This window comes from Egretta garzetta, unplaced genomic scaffold (assembly GCF_000687185.1).
Source record: "Egretta garzetta isolate BGI_Z169 unplaced genomic scaffold, ASM68718v1 scaffold670, whole genome shotgun sequence".
Taxonomy (NCBI): Eukaryota; Metazoa; Chordata; class Aves; order Pelecaniformes; family Ardeidae; genus Egretta; species Egretta garzetta.
This window is the reverse complement of record NW_009258391.1, coordinates 11,839-24,673: the sequence shown is the minus strand read 5'-3', so window position 1 is coordinate 24,673 and position 12,835 is coordinate 11,839. Positions and strand designations below refer to the sequence as shown.

The 12,835-nt window shown below is 42.7% G+C and overlaps 1 protein-coding gene across 1 annotated transcript in view; it reads left to right on the top strand.

Moving 5' to 3' along the window:
* The first annotated feature begins 2,495 nt into the window (after positions 1 to 2,495).
* The window catches only part of PPP1R17 (protein phosphatase 1 regulatory subunit 17), a 10,845-nt gene continuing 505 nt past the window's right edge, over positions 2,496 to 12,835 (top strand). The window contains exons 1-3 of the mRNA XM_009642544.2: positions 2,496 to 2,577; positions 4,501 to 4,653; positions 6,124 to 6,285. Of these exons, the coding sequence (XP_009640839.1) occupies positions 2,496 to 2,577; positions 4,501 to 4,653; positions 6,124 to 6,285 (397 nt within the window). The remainder of the gene's footprint in view (positions 2,578 to 4,500; positions 4,654 to 6,123; positions 6,286 to 12,835) is intronic.

Sequence of the window (12,835 nt, the reverse complement as noted above, 5' to 3'; positions counted from 1 at the left end):
AGTTAGGCTGTAAAGCCATATTTTAAAGCACTGAAGATGCCAAGGGCTTGGCATCTGTGGCTATGAAAATGTGAAGAGGGTTCGAAGAGATTTATTTTAGGATACTATTTTTCAAACGACCGTATTAAGAAAAAATAATTAAGGAAGTCTCTCATAATCTGCATGTATCAATCCTACATTAAGTCTTTTTACAAAGCTTAATTTTTATTATGTGAAATAACTCAATGAAACAACTTAGTAAGATCAATCCAAAGTTAATCATATTTTATAAGGCATTTCCAGTCAGTATAATTCACTACCAATTTTACATGTACATTTTACTACCTATACTCAGCTTTTTTGCCTCAAGACTGGTTCAAAAATATCCATAGTGTCTGAAATGGTATCCCTGACTTTACTGAAAACTTTCTAAACAGACTACCTTTCAGAGAAGAACATTTTTTCCCTACGATCATAATATTTAGCCAGCATGCCCTAATCAAATCCAATAAAATCAAGTGGCTTTGAAGAAATAAACTCCCTCAAATCATGAAATGCAATATTAGCCTTCACATGCCCAGATAATATGTTTTTGTTTTAAATAAAATTATGACTGCTTCATTTTAAGACATAGCTATAGCTTATTTATACAGTGGATAAACAGAGCAACCATAGCATGCTAAGGCACTTTCAAAGATTTCTTTATGCAGGGTCTTCCCAAGCGGAAGATTATTTTTTCTAGAAATGCAGATGAACTCTCCAGGCAGTATAATCCTTTAGTACCGATGCAAGGCTGGACTGGGAGAGTTCTGCAGTGAACAGCCGGAGGTCAAACCCCTTATCCAGGCCTGATTCAGTAAGGCATTTGAGAATCTGTAGAATTTCACAGATTTTTGCGAATTTCGAATACTGAAGGGTATGGGAGTTAATCCCATACGTGCGCTATGAGTCAATGTTCCTGACCTTTATTACTGTCAGCCAGTGTTGCTCTACTTACTCTGAAGTCACTGGGGCTTAGGACATGTTTTTTCATCCCCTGAAGAGCTCAGTGCATGATTATGAGTGCGACCTTTCATATTTTGTTTGGCAAATATTTATGTGACTGGATTTTGCTTGAGGATTAATTGTTCTTTATATAGACACAAGTTTAGTCATGGAAAGGAGGTTAACCCCCCTACTGTTCTGTTTCTTGTTGGCAAACAAGCACTGCAAGCTGCAGAGAAATAATATAGGTAATTTCTTTACCTCCAGCAAGATAAAAACAAACTCCCACAGTATAGTCTCCTATTTTCCCATACTCCTGTTCACTGGTTTTCTCCAACTGCCTTTTCTTTCACTGTTCTCTTTTATTTACCTTTCCTTCTCCATCTCCCCTTCCTTCCTCTGGTTTTTTTCCCCAATTCCTCCAGTCTTTCTTCTACTGTTCATGTTGTCTCCTGGTTTTTTCTCTTCCTCGTTGCCTTCCTCCTCCTACAAGAAAGATACTGTCTGCTCTTATTCCCCAAAAATGGAGAACAGAGGTTTGGAGTAAGAAACTACCACAGCTGTTGCTGGCTGAAGGGAGATACCCAGATCACTCAGGCTACACCTTCATATTGAAGGTTTTTTCCTTAAGCCTTGCTCTGCTATGCTGATAGCTTTCTGCTAAGCAACCATAGGAATGGTCAGCACTAAAAAAAAAAAAAAAAAAAAAAAAGTGGTCTAATTTCCTTCTTCCTGTGATGGCACCTGGGGCCATCCCAGAGCGAGCGAGTCCGGGATCAAACCTCAGCTTGGGGGAGCTCAGGTAGGAAGGAAGCTGTGCTCCAGGACCCCTCCAGCTTGTGAGTAAACAGGGATAAAACACCCAAACCAGCAATCCAGTGAGACCTACGGAGCATGGGTGCTTAAACAGCTTTGTGAAATGGGTTCCCATGCTCTTACCAAGGTGATGAGTAAGTCTACTTCACGCTGGCTTTGGGGTCTGTGGGCACTGGCCATTTTGCAGAGGCAGCACTTGCACCTGGGTCTTCAGGGGTACCCAAGCTCTCTTAGAGGAGCTGGACTTGTAAGACTAACTCAACAGTATTGCTAATTAAAGGTAGATTGTATGATGAACACCAGATATGATTCTTAGTTTACAGCTGAGGGAAAACGAAGAAGAAAACCAGAACAAAACATCCTATTTCCTGGCATTTACTTTGTATATGTGATAGCACTTTCTGTTTACTCAAAGCCAGTATTCTTCTGCAGAGTCAACGTGCTTCCCATGCTAGTGTGGGCTGCTTACAGCAAGGTAGGTGGAAAAATGGGATATTGCATGTATAACCAAGGCAGTGAATAAATGCATCTCTTTGCACATGTGAGCAAAATCAGGCCAGCAGACTGCATGACAAAGAGCAGCTGGAAACAAGAGCTTCTCATGATCTGGCTAGCAAGTGGATATATAACACCAATATGTCTGGTTTATGTCATGCTGCTGCTTTTTTTTTTTTTTGTGGTGTGGTAGCTTCAGAGGGGGAGAAAAGCCCATTTCAATGATGTCAACAGAATGTGTTCAGCCACTTGATATCCCAGAAGACAGACTGGACAAGCGAGATTCACACTGTAACCATTTAGGTAAGTGTTATTAGATGATGTCATTGCAGTAATTAGAGAGGTGTTGTCTTCACATCATTAGGTCCTGTCCAGTGCCCGTTTTTCCCCTCCAGCAACACAACTGAGCCCTCATGAAACCCGATAGATTACACCTTCTGCTGACACTTCTGATGCCAGATGGAGAGGCAAAGAGTGTTTTTCCTGCATATAAATATTAGCCGAAGCTCTAAGATGAAGTTAATTAAAGAGGAGAAAGGAAAAAGAGTCATTGTTCTTTCCCCTGGTAGAAGAAGTTGAGCAGTTTCTGCATTTATACTGCAATAAACCAAAAGCTAGGATATAGATGAGCCTTCCCTGAACACATTTTCCATATGCAGGTTCGGTAAAAGGTTTCAAACACCCCCTTTGCCTGCACTGGTGTGGCTTTCTAAATACTTTTTCTCCTTCATTGTCAATCTGTTTCCTCTCTTGAACCTCTATATAGGTTCATACATAACTTTTGCACTGAGAGTACCAGAGGCGTCTTTTCTCCGCCACACTCCTAAATACCAGACTTCATACTTGATAGATGTGCCTTTTTGCATATTCATGGTCTTTGCCTCTGCTTCAAATGCTATTACTGCACTCCCGCCTTGCAAAATTGTCATGAAGATTTAGCAACCCAGAAACAACAATCTATTTGCTCGTTGTTGCCCTTGTGATGACAACAATGAAACACAAATGCAATTTCAGTAGCTTGTCAAAAAAAAAAGGTGTCTCACCGCAGGCAAGCACAATTTTATAAACTTTGTTTATCTGGCCTGCAAGGAAGGCATCCTAGTTCTGCCTCTGCCACACAGCATTTGTAGCCAAAGGCACCGCTTTTACAACTGCTGGCATACCAAGCAGAATTGTTCAATAAAATTACTTCTTTAAATAAATACAGAACGCGTCCCGTTCTAGAGACTGGAAACTGAGGCAGCAGGGAGTTAAATGAGCTCATTAGGAACATGCGGGAAGCCTGTGAGGGCCAGAAAAAGACCCCACATCTTCCAGGGACTTAGAATCATGGAATCATAGACTCGTTTAGGTTGGAAAAGACCTTTAAGATCATCAAGTAAAACTGTCCTTCCCATGTCTACCCCCAGGCTCGCAGGCATATGGCTGCCTCAATAGTGTGAGAGAGCCTGGAATGAAGTCCTGGTGCACCCAAGTCTGCACTCAGGGGTTGGGTGGGGGTAGGGGGCCCTGCTGAAGCCAAACAAGCAACGTTTAAGAAATCAAAGCATTGGTTTGCGTGGTGATACTAATGACAGGCTAGATTCAATATTTTCAGCTTGCATAAGCAGGCAGAAATGTAGATCCTTGCAGAAAAACGGTGCCGACCATCTGAGTCATCGGAGTCAAGGCTTACTTTAAGAGAAAACCAAAAATCCAGTGTAATGTTATATAAATCAAAAGCAAATACCAGCTGCTCAGCAGCTCTGGAAATAAAGCCAGTTCTTGAAGGGAACAATATACTGGCTCGGCTTACCAATAGTTCAGGCTGACACCCCCCCACCCCACCCCCAAATCTTTCCTTCACAAAAGTGCCCTTGTGGCTCTTGAAGACAGCCCCACGTAGTCAGCTCTGGACCAAACAGGAGTGGCCGTGGGGCCTCTGCGCCCCATGGTGCCGCCTTCCCTCTGCCATGCAGCACACAGCTGCCCACAACGCTCTCCCCCTGCTTTATGCCTGCCACCTACAAAGCAGGAGGACCACCTAAGTCACTTGACTCCCACGTAGTAGGGCACAGAGGCCTCTTGTACTCACTTTCTATTTAAGAGATGTTTCTCCACAGGCATTTTAATCTACTTGGATGAAAGCAGTATTATTAAAGCTTTTCTTTTCGCCATCTGGTTTATTATTTCCCCTCAGTGTCAATTTCTATTCATCTTTTTTTTTTTTCCTCCCCCCCCCCCCAGAGGATCTTTCAGAGCAGCTGATTAAGAGCTGTGACCTCAAAAAGAAGCCAAGAAAAGGTAAAACCATCCAGGCTTCCCAAAACACCGAACAGGAGCAAAAAAAGCCAAGGAGAAAAGATACACCGGCTTTACACACCCCACCACCCCTAACAGGTGAGCAATACATCCCTTGACTTTGAAATCCCAACTCAGCTGAGGGGCTTAAACATGGGCAAAAGTCCAGAGACCCCTCATTCCCTTACATGCCCTTGGAGGTGAGCGAGAACGCAGCTCCACGCCATGTGTGCCTGGGAAGGCAGGCAAATGGAGAGGGCTGATTTTCTCAAAGGTATTCCCTGTGAGACGAGGGGGTTTCTCACAGGGTCTGGGAATACCAAGGTGAGTGCCTGCATGCTCTTGAAAAACGTGCTCCCTTGGAGCTCATAGCCTTACTGCCTTTACAGGATAAACTACGTGTGCCTACCTCTAGCTGCTGAGCCATGCTAGATGCCCAGGTTCGATCTGGTCCAAAATCAAAAAGGATCCAGTTCAGCCCCTCTACTTTCTTGTGCAACATGTACCTAGCGCTTCCTCTGGGGGAGGCTGAATGGGAGCAAGGCTGGGGGGAGACGAGAGGTGCACAAGCCGGCTGTGGGTTGCTCCTCCTGGAAATCTCAGGGCTCTTGTGCTTATGGGACTCCGGCAAGGGTGTTTTGAGAAGCCAGAAACCACCGCAGCAACAAAGGGGCTCCTTGTAGGATGCTCCCTGCTGCTGCGCATCTACAGACCTCTGAAGTTCAAGAGCCAAATGCCACCAACCTGGGGAAGGGAAGAATGAGCAGGAGACCGCCACTGAAAGCTGATGATCTTCCAAGACCAGCAGTGGGAATAAATGTTTGTCGCTTCTTTCTGCTAACAAACACTCCTTGTTGTGCCCTCCAGGGAGAGAGCTGTGCTCTTGTATCCACTGCATTGAGTTCTTCTTCCCATGCTGCACATACACAGAGGAGTTGGCTGGTAACTACTCGCACGGTCCCCCACGTGCCCACAACAATTCACCAAATCACAAACAAGCAGCTGGGATTTTCCAGTGTTTGTAATCCAGATACTGAATGCAGCACGTTTGACTCTGCTCACCTCTCACATGTGCCTGCCCCTCAGCTATTCTCTTTTAGGGAAGAGTGGCTCAGAGGCTGGAGAGGTGCATTTTGTGCTCCACAGTAGCCATATCATAAAGAAAACAGAGCTAGGCTAGTTAAAATTTCCGTGTCGTCACATTACCCCCAAGGAGAGGCTTGAACATCTGTATGATTAAACTACTTTGGTAAGATGTCTAAGGTTCTGGAATAGAAGATTGCACTCATCTTTACCATGATTTCTGATGGGCTGCAGTTCAGTCCATTAAGTACAACCAGAAACCAGGTGGCCTGACAGCATCGCTGCCTATAGGGATATAATTGACTTGGAGGAAAGGTATACCACTGCAAAAACCTGAAGAGTAGGTACACCTTGCAGAACAGAGCAGCCACTCGTGCAGCCTTTCTTCAGAGTAGTCACTGGGAAAGTTACATGGGTGCAAATTTCTTTGATGTGAACAAGGCTGAAGTGGCATTTTATTTTTTTTTTTTTTTTCCTTTTCTGCAGGCATACTTTCAGACTTTTCTGATAATCTGCTGAAAAGATATGGTATCACAGAGAAGCCACAGAGAGAGAGAGTGAGTCCAGGCTCTCAGATCACTGAACTGGAGCAGAAGAAGCCCAGGAGAAAAGATACACCTGCAATACACATCCCACCCTTGATAATAGGTGAGAAACATACTTAGGTAAAGGAAGCCAAACATGGGTCCTGTCAGAGGTCTGCTTGGGAGGAGGCTGGAAGGAGGTTGCTCTGCCCTTTTTTTATTTGGCCAAAGTATATAATAGCAGTGGTGGCTTTTCCATATTCCCTGCTCATGCGTTTGGGATAGAAGGGAAGGGGAGTAAGAGAAGACATTGGGTCACTTGATTCTCTCTTGCAGACATGATCCTACTTTTGTGAAAGGCCAACTACTGCCCTGCTTTTCAAATTGAGTGCATGCAGATTTTTAGGTCACCAGCACTAACATAGCTCACACTGCCTCAAACCACCTGAAGCAAAGCCATCCTGATTAACCTCCTCTTAACTCCACAGTCCCTAACACACTGAGGAAACCAAGCTGTGATGAACTTGTCATCAATGGCACCTTAAAGACAGTTCTGTGCGTCTGGCGTAATAGGCAGTGCAGCAGCTTATTTGCTTGGTGACCATATGAAGTCAGCCAGCCATGTTTTGGTCCCAAGACCCCTTTTTTTTTGTTGCGTTTCCCACATTCCTCTATCACAGAAGAGCCTCTGCTCATCAATATTTCTGAAGGCCTTTGAAGATGTAAAGCACTGTGTAGATGCTAATTACTAGTGCTAGCTAAGGATGCAGGAACTAGTGTAAGTTAGTATGCTGTGCATCAGCCCTTTCCAGATCACAGGGTGGAGCAAAAAAGGAATGAACTAATGAACAAAAACCAACCAACCAAACCCCAGATCCAAAACTAGTGCCAAAACTGGAAAACACTGTTCCCTTAGGAACCGCTCATATGAACCAGTTCTGCTGTGGGCTGGCACTATGGAGCAGTCAGACGCACTAAACATAGAGGTCCTGAGACAGAGACTTTGGCCCTGAGTGACTGAGCAACAGCTCAGTACATCAAACACCTGAGGTTCAGGTACTCTTTTAATGAAATTTCCTGTACACCTAATAATTATAAGCTGTGCAAATGGGTTCATCAATCCAAATAGCACCTGGTCTTGTAGATGGGTCCTTTCTTTGTGAATCTGAACCTTCATAACTGACTTAAACATGTGCAAGGGTTTTTTTGGGTTGGGTTGTTTTTTTTTTTCATTTAATCAGTATGAGGCTTCCGAAAGCAGAAGAAGAGTATGACTAAGTTTGCAGGATCATGGCAGCAAGCATGGCGAATACTAGCGCTTGCATATCAATCTGCCTAAGGAAAATACATTTTTTATTTGTTCATTGAACTCAAGCATCCCAATGGCTTGCAGCATCAGAGCTGCTGTGAGAGAGTTACTGAGAACCTGGTCCAGTCATTTGTTGGGGGAAATGAAATCTATCATACAATTTCTGACCTCCACTGCAAATGCTCCACTTTGAAATATTTAATTTAGAGCACTGATAATGAACTGCTCGTGTAATTGCTGAAGGAAATTACCCAGCACATTACCTGGAATTCCACACAACAAATAAATTAGGTGGGAAAAAAATCATGGTCTTTTAGGGATTGATTCAGAAACAGAAGCAGAGGCAAAATTTATCACACCATTTCTAGTAAATATTAGTCCTGTGTATTATACTTGAAGCCTACCCTTCCCAAGGACCTTGGAAGAGACATGAGACATTATTTTGGTCAGTTCAAAACCACTCACAAGACAAGCTGCCTTTGGCCATTTGTAGCACCTTTGAAGATGCTGTATGGCCTTTGCACTTCAGGGTACACGCAGAGAAGGAAAATCTGAAAGCAAAACACACTTGGTAGGAATCAAAGACAAAATGTGTGACAGTGAAGCCAAGAGGTTTGACTCTTGCTTGGTTTAAATGTAATTGCCAGCTAAGAGGATGCAGCAAGGGTGATTTCCTTGATCACTCTCAACAACGCTCTGGTTGGATTAGCATCCAGTCACTTATTACTTCATGTTTCTACCCTAGCTTTAACTAGCTCAAGTAGCTACTTAAAAGAGAAATAAGAATTAGTGTAAGGGTCTTCACCTCCTGCCTCCCATGAAGACTTCCTCTTTAACTTTTAATAATTTTCAAAGTGAAAAGAAGATAATACATGTTATATGGTAACAGAAATATGTCATAATCCCCAAATGATTTGGTAATAAAAAACCTCAAAAGGGAAGAGCACAAAAAAGAAAAGTGCAGTAACCTTCAGGTGTGTGACAAAATTCAAACTGTGCATTTGCTGTTGAGAAAATTATAGCAACTAATGCATTTTTCAGTTGTTTTCAATCATACCTCCAATGACATTTTTTTGCCCACCGGTGAAGCCACCTTCCGGCACTCAGCATGGATTCAGAGCAGCCTGCTAGATGCTGCCTCTCCCTGCAGACAGCTTTTCCAGATCCTGTATCAGAATACATTTTCTAGCGATTGACCGCCTGTGGCAGACTTGTGTCTGTACCAAGGGCCAAGTAGCCTATGTGTTTGAGCGCCTGATTTCATTCCCTCCCTACTCTAAGGATGCATATTTTCTTTTCAAGGTACATACCAACATACAGCATTCTGCTGGTTGAAATTTGCCAGCGGTGACTCCATGACTTGCTACGAGAAAGTGACTCATTGTGGCTGAGGGCTGGTCCAATATTTACTACTTGTTTACTTTCAGGGTTATCCCCTCAGGTAGCAGACAGAGCACAAACAAACGGAGCACTTGCGGAACTGCTGTGCAAAATAGAGCCTGAATTATAGACCCGGAGACCTGAGAAGCCCTGGCAGGGCTACGTGCACTAAATAAATTTAGACAGGCCTTTCTGCCCCTGTCTCCCTGTTCCTGGCATTGCTGCAGTAAGCTGCACACTCAGTGCCGCCTGTATCCCTTGCGACCTGCTAATGAGGATTATTCCCATTTCTAGCACTTCCCCTTCAGATCCTTCCCAAACACCACTTCCAGATGCCAATTCAAAAAAACTCCACTTAATTTTTTGTAGTAACATAGCTTAATTACTAGATTATCTTTTTAAGCAGCTGTCCACACAAATAGCTTTGTTGTAAATGTAGATAAAAATGGCAGTTGTGTTATCTCTCTTCATTTTGACCAGCTGGTTATAAGCACTCTAGGACAGTCCCTCTTCTTCTTGGATGGGCAGGGAGATTTTCTATTGCAAATAAAAGCAAGTCAAACAGAACAGATAAAGTGTTGAAAATTAATGTAGCTACTGGATCCAAGTGAGAAGTAGAATCAGTTTTGCACCTTGCAAACATCCAATTATTTTAGGTGCTTGGGGTAAATTAGGATCTGAACGTTACTGCCTGGAGGAACCCATGGCTACCTGTTGTCTGCAGAAGGAGGCTAAGGAAATCAGTCCTTAGCCAGCTTAAATGCCTAAGCCTGGGCATCACAAAGTCCTCACCCTACAAGGGTCTGACTTCGAAATGTACTCAACCTTCAAACTCCTACTGAAGTGGTGCAAATAATATTGTGCCATGTGTGTACAAATGAGCCATGAGCAGAGGTCTCCTCCAGCAGCCAGCTCTCCTTCAGCCAGTCAACACCTTGGCTTTCTGAAAGGATTCGACCAGAAGACAAAATACAATCACAATTCTAATGTTTTTCTTTTTTTTTTTCCTCTCACATGATAGTAAATGATTTGAATCTGATCCAAAGCCCATACTCAGCTCTGAGACACTCTATTGCCAATCCCCACTTAGCAATATATTCAATTAACTGAAGGATTTCTGAGAGCTCTTCAGGCTGGTGGGTTTGAGCAAGAATGTATACACATGTGTAAATACGGGAACGTGGTTCCTGAAATGTGGCTGCTTAGGGTTTCTTAATCAGATTAGAGATAACTAGTAAAACCACAGTTTCAAACCCCCATTCTCCCTCATGCCCTAGAAAACTAGTTAAGGTAGCTCCTTTAGGATAACATCAACCCCCTGTGAAAAATCTCTGAATGAGGCAGAAGTACAGCAGTTTAATGTCACCTCTTGTCCTTTTCCAGCACAAGGGACATGACTGGAACTCTCCAGTACTCTTCCAAACCAGCTGCAGGAGTTGTCCATAGGCAGCCAAGTGGAACATTTACAGCCTAGGGGGAGTGGTTTAGTTCTAGGTGGCATCTGGAAAACGGTTGATATAAGCCAACTTCTTCTTCTGCCTGTGTTTGAGCTTCCTAACAGAAGCTTTCATGTCGCTGTGAGCCTTTTAGGACCTGGTCTCTGGCTAAAAATTGCAAGTAGTTGCAATTTTTGTTGGGAAAATCTGGCTTCTCTGTATTTCTACACTGCTTTCTTTAGTCAGATCCCTTGGCAGGTATTAACGGAACCTACCAGTCCTTAAAACAGATCTGTGGGATGAGCTGCATTTCATAATACACACAGCTGGGAAAACACAGACAGGGAGGCTGAGTGATTTACTTAAACAGTAAACAGAGAAAGACTGACCTACAAATGTTCCCTAATTCCAACATCCTGCTCTCTCCTTTAAACCCAGAATGTCCAAACCACAGTCAGTAAAGCACACTTTCTCTATAAGTGATCAGTGGCATCGTATCAAAGACAAAAATCCTTTCCCTGTGTTATAGAAATAATTCTAGCTAAGACATCCCATTTGTATCCTCTTTCTACTGTTTTGCATTAAAAGGCTGATTTTAAAGGCACATAGTTAGTCCTTGAAGTTGCTGGTGGTCTGTGGTCTGGAAAGATAATAACCTGCAGCTATAGGCCACATCCTCCTCTGAGCTTTAAATCCTGAACTCTACTGGGAAGTTTTGGAGTTCGTCAGTCGCCATTTGTCGATAACGATGCGTCATCTGGCTATTGATTGTGGTAAGCATCTAGTACGCTACTGAGCCAAGAGCTGGGGACCTCTGCTTGGCTGCTACCTTCCAGATGTCCCTAGCATCTGCTCTAAAAAGGCTAGTTTATGTGCTATAACCAGGCCATCAGAATAACATAAACATACTTCTTCATCATGTCATAATTAAAATAAGAGTGGACACAATCATAAAGCACAGGCAGCTTTATTTATCTTACATTCCTGATCTCTTATTCCTGAGTTCACCCAAAAAATAGGTTACCTGTCATCAAATGATCCATTGTAGCTTCACATTTTAAGTGTATTTTAGTTATGTTTTCCTCATTCTTCAAACGCTTCATGAAGAAAAAACAACAAAATACCACCCCTCCCCTAAAAAACCCACAACCCAAACCCCAGAGACAACAGAAAAAAAAATTGTATTTGTCTAAGTTGTCTGTATCAATGGAAGTCTGGGTGGGGAATATTTACATCCATCTCCATAAAATTACAGAAGTCTTTGCAGTTAGCAATGGTGGTTACTCAGCTGCTCCTCGAACAAAGGAAGTCCTTTGCGTTTCGAAATAATATTCATTCATGCCTTTCCATTTCTCTCATGGTCTTGCTGAAACCAGCTGGTTCCCAAGAACTGCATATAAATGAAGCCGGAGCTACCTTAAATGAAGGGCAGCATAGGTTAATATTTTCATTAATTCATCACCTCTTGAAAAGACTCCAAAGTTGAAGAAGAAAATCTTCCTGTGTGGTATTGCTCTATTTTCAGAGCTTGTCAAGACTGAAAGCCTTCTCTGTGAGAGGGCTTTCGAGGCAGAAAGAAGTAAACCAGGTTGGTTTGACAGAACAACTCAGCTGGTTAGCACAGACTGAGAGCAAACAGCAGGAGACCAAATTAGGGAGAGACTCTGTTGGTCTCGACACAATGGTAACCCTCATCCAGTTTTTAGACTACATTAACCTCCACACCAAGGAATGTGGGCATAAAATATATCTTACAGGTCGCTTGCTTTTGACTGGGAACTGGCAAACCCAACAAAATCTGTTAAAATAGGGATCAAGAACATTTTCTATCTAACGCATTGTCCTCTCTTCACTCAATTAATTTCATTTCTAATAAAGAGAGCAGTTACAGTAGTTGAGATATTTTGATGTCACACAAAAGCCTCAAGATCCACATGGGGTGGACTTACTGTTCTAAGTATGAGAGAAAGAGAAAGAGGGAAGAGGGGAGAAGCAGATGTTTGTGGAAGGTATGATCTACAACCTATCTATATAATAGAGAAGGACTTTGGAAGAAGGAAACACTTATATGTGGAAAGATACTTCACATAGCATATCTACAGCTGATGAAAAGGTTTCTGGAATCCCCATGGTGTGCTCAAACTGAAATCAAATTCCTTTCAATATCATGTCCTATTGTTCTTCAGTGCTTTCGTGACAGGGATGAAGCTTTATTTTTCTTCTAGGATGGCTAGGCTTCAAAGCTTGTTATGCTCCCAAATCTCAGAAAATCATATACTGGCTCAAAGCCTTCAGTAACATACCTGAGTGTTCTAACATTGATCTTAACCTGGCTGCTTTTGCAATTTATTGATACTGTATAACTTCACGGGGGATGGTACTTGGCAACAGGTATTCTAATGTTTGTCTCTTTTGGCATCTGCATTTGCAGAATCTAAGTAATATTGTTGTATACATATACAAAACAAGCACACATACACATGATCACATAAACTGACTCAGCATCAAAGATCAATCACAGTATTTATTTCATCATGCCAGCTCTTTCC